Below are 12,608 nucleotides of genomic sequence, written 5' to 3'. Positions count from 1 at the left end.
GGAGTATTAAACAGCATGTCAGCAAATGGAGAGGAGATTAAAGAAGATACGACCAGGATACAAATAATCCCTTAATACCAAGGCCTCACAGAGAGTAATAATTTTGGTAAAACCTATACTGATTCGATAATTGTGCAAATCTAATCAGCTCGTCAGGTGAAAATGATATGGGCGTTATTAAAGGTACCTCAAACACTATCATGGCTTTTGTGGCAACTTAACACCCTTATCATTCTCGGCCGAAGAGCTTTCCTATGATTATATTTTTCCTTAAAGGGAAGGTAAACCCAAAGAGCAATGTGGACTGCGTGAAAGCAGCAACATTAGTAGAACACATCAGTGAAAGTTTGAGGAAAATCAGATAATCGATGCAAAAGTTATGAATTTTTAAAGTTTTGGTGTTGGAACCTCTGGATGAGGAGACTACTAGAGGTTATAACGTATGAGTGGACAACAATACAAAGAAAATATAAAGGAAATTCAACGAAACTTCATTTTTCCAGCATTATGAAAAGGCACTTGACTAACCGCTTTCAGAAAGCAGGGAGAATAATTGCTACCCTTAACATATGTCAGTATCAAGTTGATGGAATTTGTAATTTTCATAAAAATTGCATTTTTGTGGAATTTTCTTTATATTTTCTTTATATTGTTGTCCTCTCATACGTCATAACCGCGAGTAGTCTCCTCATCCAGCGGTTCCAACACCAAAACTTAAAAGATTCATAACTTTTGCATGGATCGTCCAATTTTCTTCAAACTTTCACAGATGTGTTTTAATAATTTTGCTGCTTTCACTCAATCCACATTACTTTTTGGGTTTGCCTTCCCTTTAAGTCAAAAAACCAACAGGTTGATATCAAGGCCTCTGTGTGGGGGAGCCATAGGAATGCTTTAGTTCACAAGTCAAAGTTGACAACAGATACTGACAGGGCTCTGATGTACAAGTGTAGAATGAGTTGCTCGGATCCCAGTACATTAAACTATACTTAACTGTCCCACTTTGGGACCACACGATTTACATTCCTGAGGTATGACTCATGGAAGGTGAGAAATCGAGTCGCCACATGGAATGCACTGAATACTTGATCTTATCAGTCTAATCATCATTCACTTGTAATGAAAAATACCAGAGGATGCATCATCTGCAAGAAGCTCATGAAATATTTCAAATGCTGCCCCTTGAGATATGCCTCAACCGCTGAGGTCTACTAGCACACACAAAAAAAAAACAAATAAATTGTGTCTTACAATAAAAAACACACACAACAACATACAGAGGTTGCCACTCTAGCCACATTCACACTGGAGTTATAGGTTTCTGCATCGCGATGCAGTGATTTCTCTGAGTGCTATTCACACAAGCAAATCATCATGAAACCTTCCATTAAAAAAAAAAAGTACGACCAACTTTCAAATCAAAATGTGCATTGTGAGAGTGACCAGTTTTTTGTGTCCACACACAAAAATAAAGGGTTTTCACATCATGCTGCGTATCAAAAATAAATGTTCAAAAAATGTTAATTTCGAGCGAACGCAAACAGGACTATCGGCGTGTAATTATAAAAGTCTGAGATGGCCTGTGTTTTCGCCATAAAAGTGTACTGGTAGATATTGTGTGGATGGAATCAGCACTGTGTTTTTCTATAACTGTAATTTTAATAGTTAGCTTGTCATTAGTGCAACTTCGCATGGTTGCCATTCTGTTCGATGACTGCTCCATTGGTCACCCCTCGTCTGTCCTTCTTTGCAGCGCTGGTCAAGAAGGTGTCCACCAGCCAATCACCGACAAGGATTCCAGTGAAGGGGCCAAGCCAGTAGACAAACAGGTGGGTGGGGACCTGGTGGTCATGGCAGCCCCACCCAAGGGCAAACCCCAGAACGGGGTTCATTAGTGCACCAGTGTAGTCTAAGCCTGAAATAAGTAAAACGACAGCAAAAACAAATTTTCAGCACACTGTAAGTGTAACAAAACAGGATAGGTTTATTAAAGTGATGATTATGAATGGTTACACACTTTCCCAGAAACTAATCTAAATTTGCCCATTGATATACAATATGGCCCTGGTCAGTTTGGTATTATTTTGGCTTCGAAAATTAAAAGAATATCAACAATAGGGACCTGCTAGCCTTGAATACTGCTAAAAAAGTAATAATCGAAATGGAATTATAATATCATTTTGATTATACTTTCAGCTGTCCTTGAGTTTTTGCAATATTGGTCCACACAAAATGACCGGTAGGCAACTCAACTGACCAATGGTGCCTTTCATATTCCTTCAATTACCACTACTAATCAACCCCTCCATGGCAAGAGTTCAAGGTTTTATGAATAATGGAGAAATTACTGTGTTATCAGCAGCATGCCCAACGGGTTGTATAGAGTCATTGCAGTGGTTATCCATTGATAACTTTGATTACATCCTATGCCACTGGCATAAGATAAGTTTTATTCATCAGTCTATATTGTACTATGTGTTCACTGAACCTTGGACAGGGGGAAGGGACGGGGATACACAGATTTTGATCTAATACCCTCTGTCACCAAGCTAAACATCAAGGTTATCAGAAATTAATTCAATTAATTAAACTGACATGCATAGTTAAAGTAATCATTTTTCAAGCAGTAATGTCATGCATGTTTAAAGAGGTACATGAGATTGATCATGTAAAAAAAAAAAAACACAACAACAGTCACGTCTTTCAATGAACAATTAAACATATGTACCTCAGAATGCTGTATTTTCTCTTTAAGGATAGTATCTTCCGACATCATGTGATATGTCACTACCTCCTCAAATTACATTTTGAGAGCAGAAGATGATCATGGAATTTACTTTATTTGGTTGATTACATTTTCCTGATGTAAATAATGATGTGCAAAATGCAAAAAGAAAATGCAAAATACATGTAATTTGTGTCTCCCAAACATAAATACATAAAACTCAATAAAATTACATATATCTCATTAAACAGAAGAGGGATTTCTAACACACTGAAACAATGGTTTATTATGGTATCCTATCCACCTTTCAACAAAAAAAAAATCAAATTTTGTAGAACAGATAAACTGGGTTTGCCGTGTGAAAGTTATGTAGCTCTGTAATAACTGAGCTGGTTCCAAGGTTCTGGTTACTACTCAAATCCGTGAAGACAAGTGTTTTTAAGGGACAAGTCGAACTTCATATACATGTGGATTGAGTGAATGCGCCAATGTTATTGGAACACATCAGTGAAAGTTTGGGGAAAATCGGACAATCCATTCAAAAGTTATGAATCTTTAAAGTATCTGCACAGTCACTGCTGAATGAGAAGACTACTAGAGTGTATGATGTCACATGCGTACAACGATATAACGAAAATATAAAGAGAATTTCACAAATTTTACTTTTTGAAAAAAGTGCACATTACCTCGGACTCGTCATTGACGCATGTTAAAGGTAGGGAATCCCATTTGCATGCCTTAAATGAAGAGTTGTATAAATACAGTGGTATGTTGAAGAGAGCATCATTTTAGAAACTCCCATAAAGTATTGAAAGTGGAAGGTAACATTTAGTACATTTTTATTGACCATGAGATTTTGAATTGAATTTTTTTCGGGGCTCACCGTAAATTCAAGTACATTACTAGGCTACCTTGGCAGACCCATGCACTGCATGTGTGTCCATCATGTATATTTTGTGAAGAAAGTTCATCAAAACTTACAGTACAAACATTTCTATATACATTCTTGCCACACACTCTATATGTTATTACATCAGCTCTTATACTTTTAGATTTGTGTTTATAGATGAAAGATACAAAAGACTGCAACAAAAAGGCTTAAGTGTGGCTGACACACAGAACTACTGAGTAGTTGAGTTTTGTGCATTATTCAAATTGTAGATAACTGTTGACTTCCAAATTTCTCAGCAGTGGCCTAAACAAATCCCCTGAGGTTCATATTTAATGTTTTGCTGCATTTTGGGAGGTCTGTAAAAGGTATCCCCTACCTTTAAGGGTAATATTATTCCCTTTGCCTTCTGAAAGAGGGAAGTCAAGTGTTCTTTTATTATGCGAGAAAAGTGAAAATATCTTGAATCGTCCTTATTATTTTCTTTATATCGTTGTACTCACGTGACATCACAAGCTCTAGTAGTCTTCTCATCCAGCAGTGACTAAGCAGAAACTTCAAAAATTCATAACTTTTAAATGGATTGTCTGGTTTTCCTCAAACTCTTGCTGATGTGTTCTATTAATATTGCTGCATTCACTCAATTCACATGTCTATGAAGGTGAACTTGTCCTTTAAAGGAAGTAAAATAATAATTATATGGCTTATATATGTAACATTCCATTTGCCTGCTTAAAATAGTCATACAAGCTGAGTGTTGTTCTTCTTTTGATGTTAGCCTTCGTAGATCTGTCACAAGTGACATTACCTTACAAGGTAAATTCTTCGAATAAAAACATAACACACACTGTAAACTCACATTGCACTCTCTTTAAACGTACATGTGACCATATAGCATCACAAGACCAACAAAAAGTCGCACCCACTGATTTTACGTGAGGTCTCAAACAAGAGACTCGCGGGTCTAGCGCTCACCTGAGTATCGCAAGTTCACCTTTCACGCAGTCACTAATCTAGTAAATTACACACAGCTCTACCAAAATTTGACCAGGTATTCTCAAGTAGAAGATGAAAATGTACAATTAGGGCCTAAATTTGGACCCCCCCCCCCACACACACACACACACACTCATAATATCAATTTTAGCTCTATCACTTCTGGTTCAAGAGAAGAACACTTTTTCTAAGATTCCTTAATCTGGGGGGACTAAGGGGCCTCCCTGGGTGGAGCATGGTGCCCATTTTAACAAATTGAGATCGTAGCCCCCTAGGGATGCTACCTGCCAAGTTTGGTGAACATCCATCATGAGGTTTTCAAGAACAAGATGAAAATGTACAATTTAGGCCCCAATTTGGACCTCCCCCCCCCCTCCCCCGCCCGCAAAAAAAAAAAGGGGGGGGAGGCACCCCTGGATCTGCTATGAACAAACTTGAAACAACAGTCATTACTGTACTAACTCATAGTATTAACTTAGCTCTATCACTTCTGATTCTAAAGAAGATTTTTAAAGATTCCTTAATTTTGGGAGGTTTGGGTCCCTTGAGGCCCTCCAGGTGGGACATGTTGTCCATTTGAACAAATTGAGATCCTATGCCCCTAGGGATGCTACCTGCCAAGTTTGGTGAAAATGGGTCACGGGGTTCTCAAGAAGAAGATGAAAATGTACAATTTAGACCCTATTTGGACCCCTTCCCACCCCCCTCCCCTGGGTACCAAGAGGGGCACCCCTGATTCTACCATGAACAAACTTGAAACTAAAGTCATCAATGTACTAACTCATAGTATTAACTTAGCTCTATCATTTCTGGTTCTAGAGAAGAAGATTTTTAAAGATACCTTAATTTGGGGGGGGGGGGGTCCCCTGGGTGGGACATGGTGCCCATTTTAACAAATTGAGATCCTAATCCCCTAGGGATGCTACCTGCCAAGTTTGGTGAAAATCGGTCTTGGGGTTTTCAAGAAGAAGATGAAAATGTAACAAGTTTACGCACGACGCATGACAGACGCCGGACGAAGAACGATGATCGCAATACAGTGTAGCTCACTTGAGCCTTTGGCTCAGGTGAGCTAAAAAGGTGAAACGGGTCAACCAAGTCAATCTTGAGTTTTTCATATTTTCTAAAAGAGCTATTCTTCTTCTACATTATCCTTAAGTTTGGGATCATGAATGGGAAAATGTGTTTTTAGCAGTTTTTCTACAACCTTTTTTTGTCGAGTAGTTAGATCAGGTATGTCTTAGAGACCCCTTTTCATTTCTTGAAATCCTCTGCACACTCTTCACTTTCAACTCTAATACAGTAAACTTTTGAAAGGGTAATGCTACTGCTTTGAAAGTTGGCATTGATCATGGACAAAATGTGCTGATATGCTTAATTTCAGCTTAATCTGATAATCTCTTCATTGACATTGCTCCGGTGGTTTACATCCTGTTTGTTTGTTGTTGTTGTTGTTGTTGTTGTTGTTGTTGTTTTTTTTTTTTTTTTTTTTTTTACCCATTCATCACACAGCTAGGGCGGTTTGGTAAGGATCAAATGCTTGAATAGACCCTGTACTTCAAAGCCTCTTTTCTCAGTTCACATATTTCCAGAGTGTGTGCTTTCTTTCCGATGTTTAGATAGGTTAGGAGAGTCCATTTGAATTGAGTTAAATACACTGTTTTAAAGCTTAGAATCTGCCCTCAACTAAAAATCCATATCTGGTGACTTTTTGTTGGTTTTGTGATGCAGGTTCACATACAATATTATGCCCTGTGTCCAATGAAATATATTCTGCAATAAAGTTACACATTTAAAGCTGGAAATTCATTCTGACCTGATTCATTCTGTTTCACTCTCACTATCAGGCTGGAGAAAAAAAAAAAAATCTTACCATAGATGACCACCAGAACAGAGATGACAGCATTGATCAAGCGCCAGAATCGTCTGCCACCCTGAAAGACACCTGCAACAAGCTTTAGAAATGTCACTGATAGCATCTCCACAGCAAAACCCACAAAGGGGGAGACCTGGGGATGGACACAGAGAGATATAGGGAGAGAGAGAGAGAGAGAGAGAGAGATCAAGAATCAAAGCAATAAAACAATATTAGCTGAGGTCCCTTAGCCTTGCTTCAAGACTGTCATACAAACGGTATCCTTATCAGATCATACATAAAAATGTCCACATGGATGTGACAGCAAGTAAGAGCTGCGGGGAGGAAAAACGGATTAGACCAGTGTCAAAAGCACAATTCATTTGCTTGAGGGAACCTGGCAAACAATAGGACAATTCACACCAAAAATGCAAGTTCACAGAAGATGTCTTTTATTTATCTATTTTTCTTTTTTTTTTGGGGGGGGGGGGGTGAGGGTTGATACTCAGCATTTGCAGGGTCAAAACAAATCTGTCCAGTGTTTACAAACACAAATCACTAGGAATTATATTTCAAAGAGAATACTATGGAGCTTTTATATCCAACCCAATTAATAATGGACTCATATTGACAATGAAGTACAAATGAAGTAAAAAAATTTTTTAATCCAATTTTTACCCTCCAAAAACGTGCTGTACGTTTGATTACCAATTCCCGTTACTTATCCCCATCCAATCCCCTATTTCGTCAACTGAAAACATTGAAAATTGAGGATCTTCACACCTTTCAAACTGCTGTTTTTATGTATAAATATACATTTAATTGTCTTCCAAAAATTTTTGATGGCTTCTTCACTCCAAATTCCACCGTTCATTCATATCCAACACGTCAGTCGTCCGATTACCATCTCGAAAACCCCAGAATCATTTTAGCTCAAAAATCATTAAAACATAATGGACCAGACATTTGGAATTCTTTACCCCCTCATTTAAAACAATGTACGTCGTTGAACATTTTCAAACGAGAACTAAAAAACACCCTCATAATCCAATATACTTCTGACACATAAATATTCATACCACCTGGTCAACAAACACCCTAAACAATGAGTTCACGGCCGTAACTGAAGTAACATTCACCTCATCACACTGATACACAAAATAACACTCAACGTGCAAACCAAGATTCATCCCAACACAATGCACACCGCACTGCACCGCACGTCCTTCGCACAATTACTTCCCACTCAGTGAGTGGCAAGATTTTCTTTGTGTATCTCTTTATTGTGCCCTTTGCACAATTACCCCCCACTCAGTGAGTGGCAAGATTTTCTTTATGTATCTCTTTACCTGGGGCCATCTTCCTCGTCAAGCTTAGCTTATGATGATGGTCCCCTGCATTTCATTTTTATCATTTCCTATTGCTTCCTTTCATATATGATATTCGTTCTTGAAAAAAAAAAAGAAAATGTATGTAAGATCCAAACGTTACGAATATTAGCTGTGTAAATGACCATATAAGTATTTTGTTGACTTGTTGATTTGTATTGATTTTGAAATGCAGAAATAAAAACTGAACTGAACTGAACTGAACAAATGAGTCTGTGGCTTTGCAATTGTGTAAAATGTGGATCAGAATCCAACATTTAGTTTGTATGTATAAATAGTTGAACAACGCCATTTTCACATATACCCATTTGCAAAATATCTCTGACACATTCTTTCTACCACTTTAATGAGATGAGACACAGGTTAACTTGGACACATTTGTAATCAGATATTAAGTGCAAAACAGAAACATCATGGATTTCATCTGAAATAAGTGAGGAAAGATTTCATGAAATGTAGGAATACTGGATGCAATGTAGCCAGTGGGTTTTCTTAAATATCTTTTCCCTATCATTGTAAGACTGTGACTATCAACTTGTGGGTGCACATGCTCAAGGTCAAATGTCAAGGTTAAATTCTTACAATTTCACTATTTCCGCTGTATCTACAATGGCTGCAATATCTGATGGTGCACAGTGTACTGACGTTTCATGAAACCTGTATGATCTCCAGATAAAGATTCTCTTCAGAAGTACTTAAAGTAGAGTTTTGGGCCATAGAATCAGTGGGGACACATGTCAAAGCGATTGGGCCATGGAATCAATGGGGACACATGTCAAAGTGAAACTGCTACAATTTAATTTTCTTTTTTCTCCATATCTTGGAAATAGCTGAGATAGGTACGGTATCTTCACGCAACTTACTTACATGTACATACAAATGCACATTTATAAAGTTAGTGATACTCATACAGTAAATTAAATTACATCCTAAAATGAATGAGTGAAAAAGAATATATACTTTCTCTCTACAACTTACAAACTGCAAAAATTACAGGAAACAGCAACTGCAAGTCAATCTGCCAAGTCCATAGGGTAACTACAATCATGTCATAATACCATAGAACTGTGAATGCATCCTTGATAGAATGCCTTAAAGGTCCAGTTTACCTTTGGGAGCAGTGATTTCAAAAATTTTCAAGATATCATATTTGATGCATATGTGTAGATGTCTGTTGTATCATAAAACATCCTACCATATGAAATATTTGCAATAAAACCTAAAATATAAGGAGATATCAGGGTTTTTCTCAATAAACCGTAACTGTATACGGTTTAGTCTGGAAAATTTTTTATTATAACTATTGTTCACATTTTGTGTATTTAACAACACTTAACATCGATTATATGGATTCAAATTTTGACAGCGGTTGTTTCTATCCCTAACTCACATTTTAGAACTATTTTATAGCACTAATGCTTTCATCTGCAAATGGTAAATTATGCCTTTAAACTCAATTTGTATGTTTGCATCATGATTTGGATCACTACCAAACACTAATAACCTGTGTGCTACTTTGGCAATGGATACACGTGTACAGCGTATAAGTGTTGAAATGTTGTCAAACTCTTTTCATGACTTTTTGAGTTACTACAATATTTCAGACAAATAGAAGCGATGTGGTTTACAAGCATTGCGGTGTACAATGTACCTCCTTGAACAACAGCTACTAGTTAACCCATTGAGGACGAGTCCCAAGCATACTTGGGCAGGGGTCTATGGGATATGCATGTTGTAGCAAAATCAGCCCGTCCTCAACGGGTCAACAACTACAGTACACCAACAGCCTTGCAGGTGGTTGTAACCATGGAGCTACTAACAGTAGCTCCATGGTAGCTCCATGGTTGTAACACAGGATTTGTTTAGCCACTATGGTTCTGTTCTCTTCTCATCCATGCACATTCTTCAATGACTGGTTAAATTGAAATTGATCAGTCATCCATGTACATGTAGGAATCTTGTGTATGGGTCTCTTATCTATGAGCTATCCCATGGTTAAGAGTAGATTAATCCTGTTTTTGTTTAAAATACCAGTGCCATGATTTTTGTTGTTGTCTTCTTCTTCTTCTTCTTCTTCTTCTTCTTCTTCTTTTAGTTGATAGACTATATTGAGCATTTTTATGTAGCATGCACAAACCAAGAAAGTAAAAACAACCTGGTATGGCTGTTTTTGTTTTTGTTTTGTTTTGTTTTGTTTGTTTGTTTGTTTGTTTTGTTTTGTTTCATTTTTTTGCTTTGATTGTTTTAATTTTATGTATGATTTGTTTTTGAAAATCAATAAAATACACACAAAAAAAAACATTAAAAAAAAGAAAGTAAAAACAAACAAACAAACAAACAAAAAACCTGTCAATTTAGATCTGAAATACATTACTGTGGGTCTGCATGGGCAAGTCCAAGATAAACTGTAAGGTTGCCTGAAAGGGCAAAATTTCATCTTTGCTCAATATTGAAACTTATCATTTTGAAGTTATGAGTTGAAGTTTCATATTTCATAGAGGAAAATCTTTATCACACAAATTTACGCAAATTCCTACGGCATCGCTTTCAAAATGTGAAATATGTTTAGGACATTGATTTTACAAAAAAAATATCAAAGGAACACAAGTGACATTTGCTTTACATGTGATACGTGGACATTATAAGTCCATCATACAGTGTGTCTTGGAATTAAGAACTTAGTTAACTATTAAAATGCAATCAATCATGCAAAATACTACATTGCAGAGCTACCAAGTCTCACGCATTCTGCGTGAGACGCCAGCATTTAGGGGCCATCTCACAATCTCACCCATGGCACCCATTTTTCTCACGCATCGGGCGAAGTCTGCAACTTGGGCCTATGATCAATGAGCATAGCTCAAAAGATTAAAGGGATAGTTGCAATTGAAGGTATATTTTCCTTTTGTCTTTCAAAATAAGTAAAAAATAGTCACTTAAGTATGTACAGGACCTGATCGCACTATAAAGAGCTAAAAATTGAAAAAGCTCCCTACCATGGGAGGCCACAGGGGGGAAAAACCCCTTCCACACCCTCGCTCGCGCGCTCATTCGTGTGCCGAGAATGATGCCGAGTCAGGAAAATCTCACTCATAAAAATTTTTTTAACTTGGCATCCCTGACATTGTGTCTTTTCATCAAATGTTATTTGAAACAATTTGAGGACATGTTTTGGAAGGGTTTTTTTCTACAATTATTACGGTTATTGCAGTTACAGTACTTGTCATTGTGGAAAATTCTAATTTCCTGATTTAAGCGGCAAAATACCACAAAGAAAGAAAAAAATATAGACCCACTTTTGAACTATTAAGAAAAAGCAATGAAAAATTTCATGTATGGGGCAATTGCATTATGAATAGGACATCCTCATACATATTACATGTGAATGTATGTACCTAGCTAAAATTGCAAAATCCAGTCAAAAGATTCAGCACGTACATTGTAGTCTGAGTTGGTAGCTTTATAAGCTATATGTATAATGTAAAACATTGTACAAACAGTTAAAAATCAAATGGTCTTACATTTTTGGCAATAGTAATACTTTAAATATATACAAAATGTATCATGGTAGCAAAATAATCAATTTATTGCAAATTCAGCTTTGTATTGTGGGGTTTTTCATTAATATAATTGCTTTGAACATGGACAGCTGGTCAAGCATAAAAAACACAGGGAAACAGATACAGTGTAAGCCTGATAGACAGTCATAATTTTTGTATGCTTCATAAAAAACATTAAAGGGTTTGACTTTCTTTTGGAAACAGTCTACCTACAGTACTTAGAACAGGGAGATGTCCCAATCCCTACAAACTTAGATTAGAGGCTTGGGACCTAAATTTACACACTGTTCTGTAGAAACTGGAGCATATGATTGCCACAAATAGATGAAAAATGAAAACCAAAAATCAGACTGGCTATCAGCAATCCATTGCATTTCTCTCTCTCTCTCTCTCTTACTTGACAAGGATTTTAACAAAGTGCGGTACTTACATTTAATCCTGTACTGCAGTTTTCTGAGATCATTTCGACAGTAGCCGCGTGAAAATGTCGAGGGGACGGGGCCCATGATGACTTCCATATAAATGTCGTGTAGCGGTATGCTGCGATAGCAGCAAGCAACTCAACCAGTATGGTAAGAATGCCTGCGACAGCCGTCAACTTCCCTCTCAGAATGTAATCAAGTACCGCTGCTGGATTGGCAAACCCTTCAAAAATCAGGGCATAGAGGATGGTGAGAATGAAGAGCACTGTAGCAAAAGGCAAGAGGCCAAGTCTGAGCACCATTCCATTCTCGAACAGGCAGCACACCAACTGAAACGTGTCTATCAGTTCTACGGCATACTGGTAGGAAGGTCTCGGGAGAGTTCTGCGACAGACGGAGCGGAGTACGTGGCACAGCCCGAAGGTGGCCGCGTACCAACAGAGAGAAGTCCCTATTTCGGCATACATTGCACTGTCAATTATCAATCAAACTGGACAGATAAACTACTGCATTCACTTCCTCGCTCAATGCTGAAACTGATGATGAGCTGATACAGACCATATGAGACTGAGGTACGATGTTTTCGGTTTCTTGCAGTGTTCACTTAAATAGCCTTTGAGTACGACACGATACGACCGACCTCACCTGCGCCTGCCTAGTTGCGCCTTGCTGCGTCGATTGCATGCAATGCAATGCACAACAGCTCAGCAGCTTAGCGCGTACATGTACGTAAGCAAAGCGGAACAACAAGTGGCCTGCTGCAGTCACTGCTG

General features: G+C 37.7%; 1 protein-coding gene across 1 annotated transcript; it reads right to left on the bottom strand.

Annotated features, from left to right (window-relative positions):
- Positions 1–1,676: 1,676 nt before the first annotated feature.
- LOC140243358 (aquaporin-11-like) lies at positions 1,677–12,363 on the bottom strand. The gene is made up of 3 exons (XM_072323035.1): positions 11,844–12,363; positions 6,484–6,619; positions 1,677–1,915 (listed from the first exon to the last, which is right to left on the bottom strand). Exons 1-3 carry the CDS (start codon positions 12,300–12,302, stop codon positions 1,677–1,679), a joined length of 834 nt encoding a protein of 277 aa, XP_072179136.1. The 5' UTR covers positions 12,303–12,363.
- Positions 12,364–12,608: the final 245 nt, after the last annotated feature.

Source organism: Diadema setosum, chromosome 20, assembly GCF_964275005.1.
Source record: "Diadema setosum chromosome 20, eeDiaSeto1, whole genome shotgun sequence".
In the NCBI taxonomy this organism is placed as follows: domain Eukaryota; kingdom Metazoa; phylum Echinodermata; class Echinoidea; order Diadematoida; family Diadematidae; genus Diadema; species Diadema setosum.
This window is presented reverse-complemented; position numbering and strand designations above follow the sequence as displayed.

Excerpts from the sequence above, each read along its gene's own strand:
- LOC140243358 (XM_072323035.1), bottom strand. The coding sequence starts at position 12,302 with ATGTATGCCGAAATAGGGACTTCTCTCTGTTGGTACGCGGCCACCTTC. Across the intron at positions 6,620-11,843 it reads ACTGCAGTACAGGATTAAAT|GTCTCCCCCTTTGTGGGTTT; the intron begins GTAAGTACCGCA and ends GTCCATCCCCAG. Across the intron at positions 1,916-6,483 it reads TGTTCTGGTGGTCATCTATG|GCTTAGACTACACTGGTGCA; the intron begins GTAAGATTTTTT and ends TACTTATTTCAG.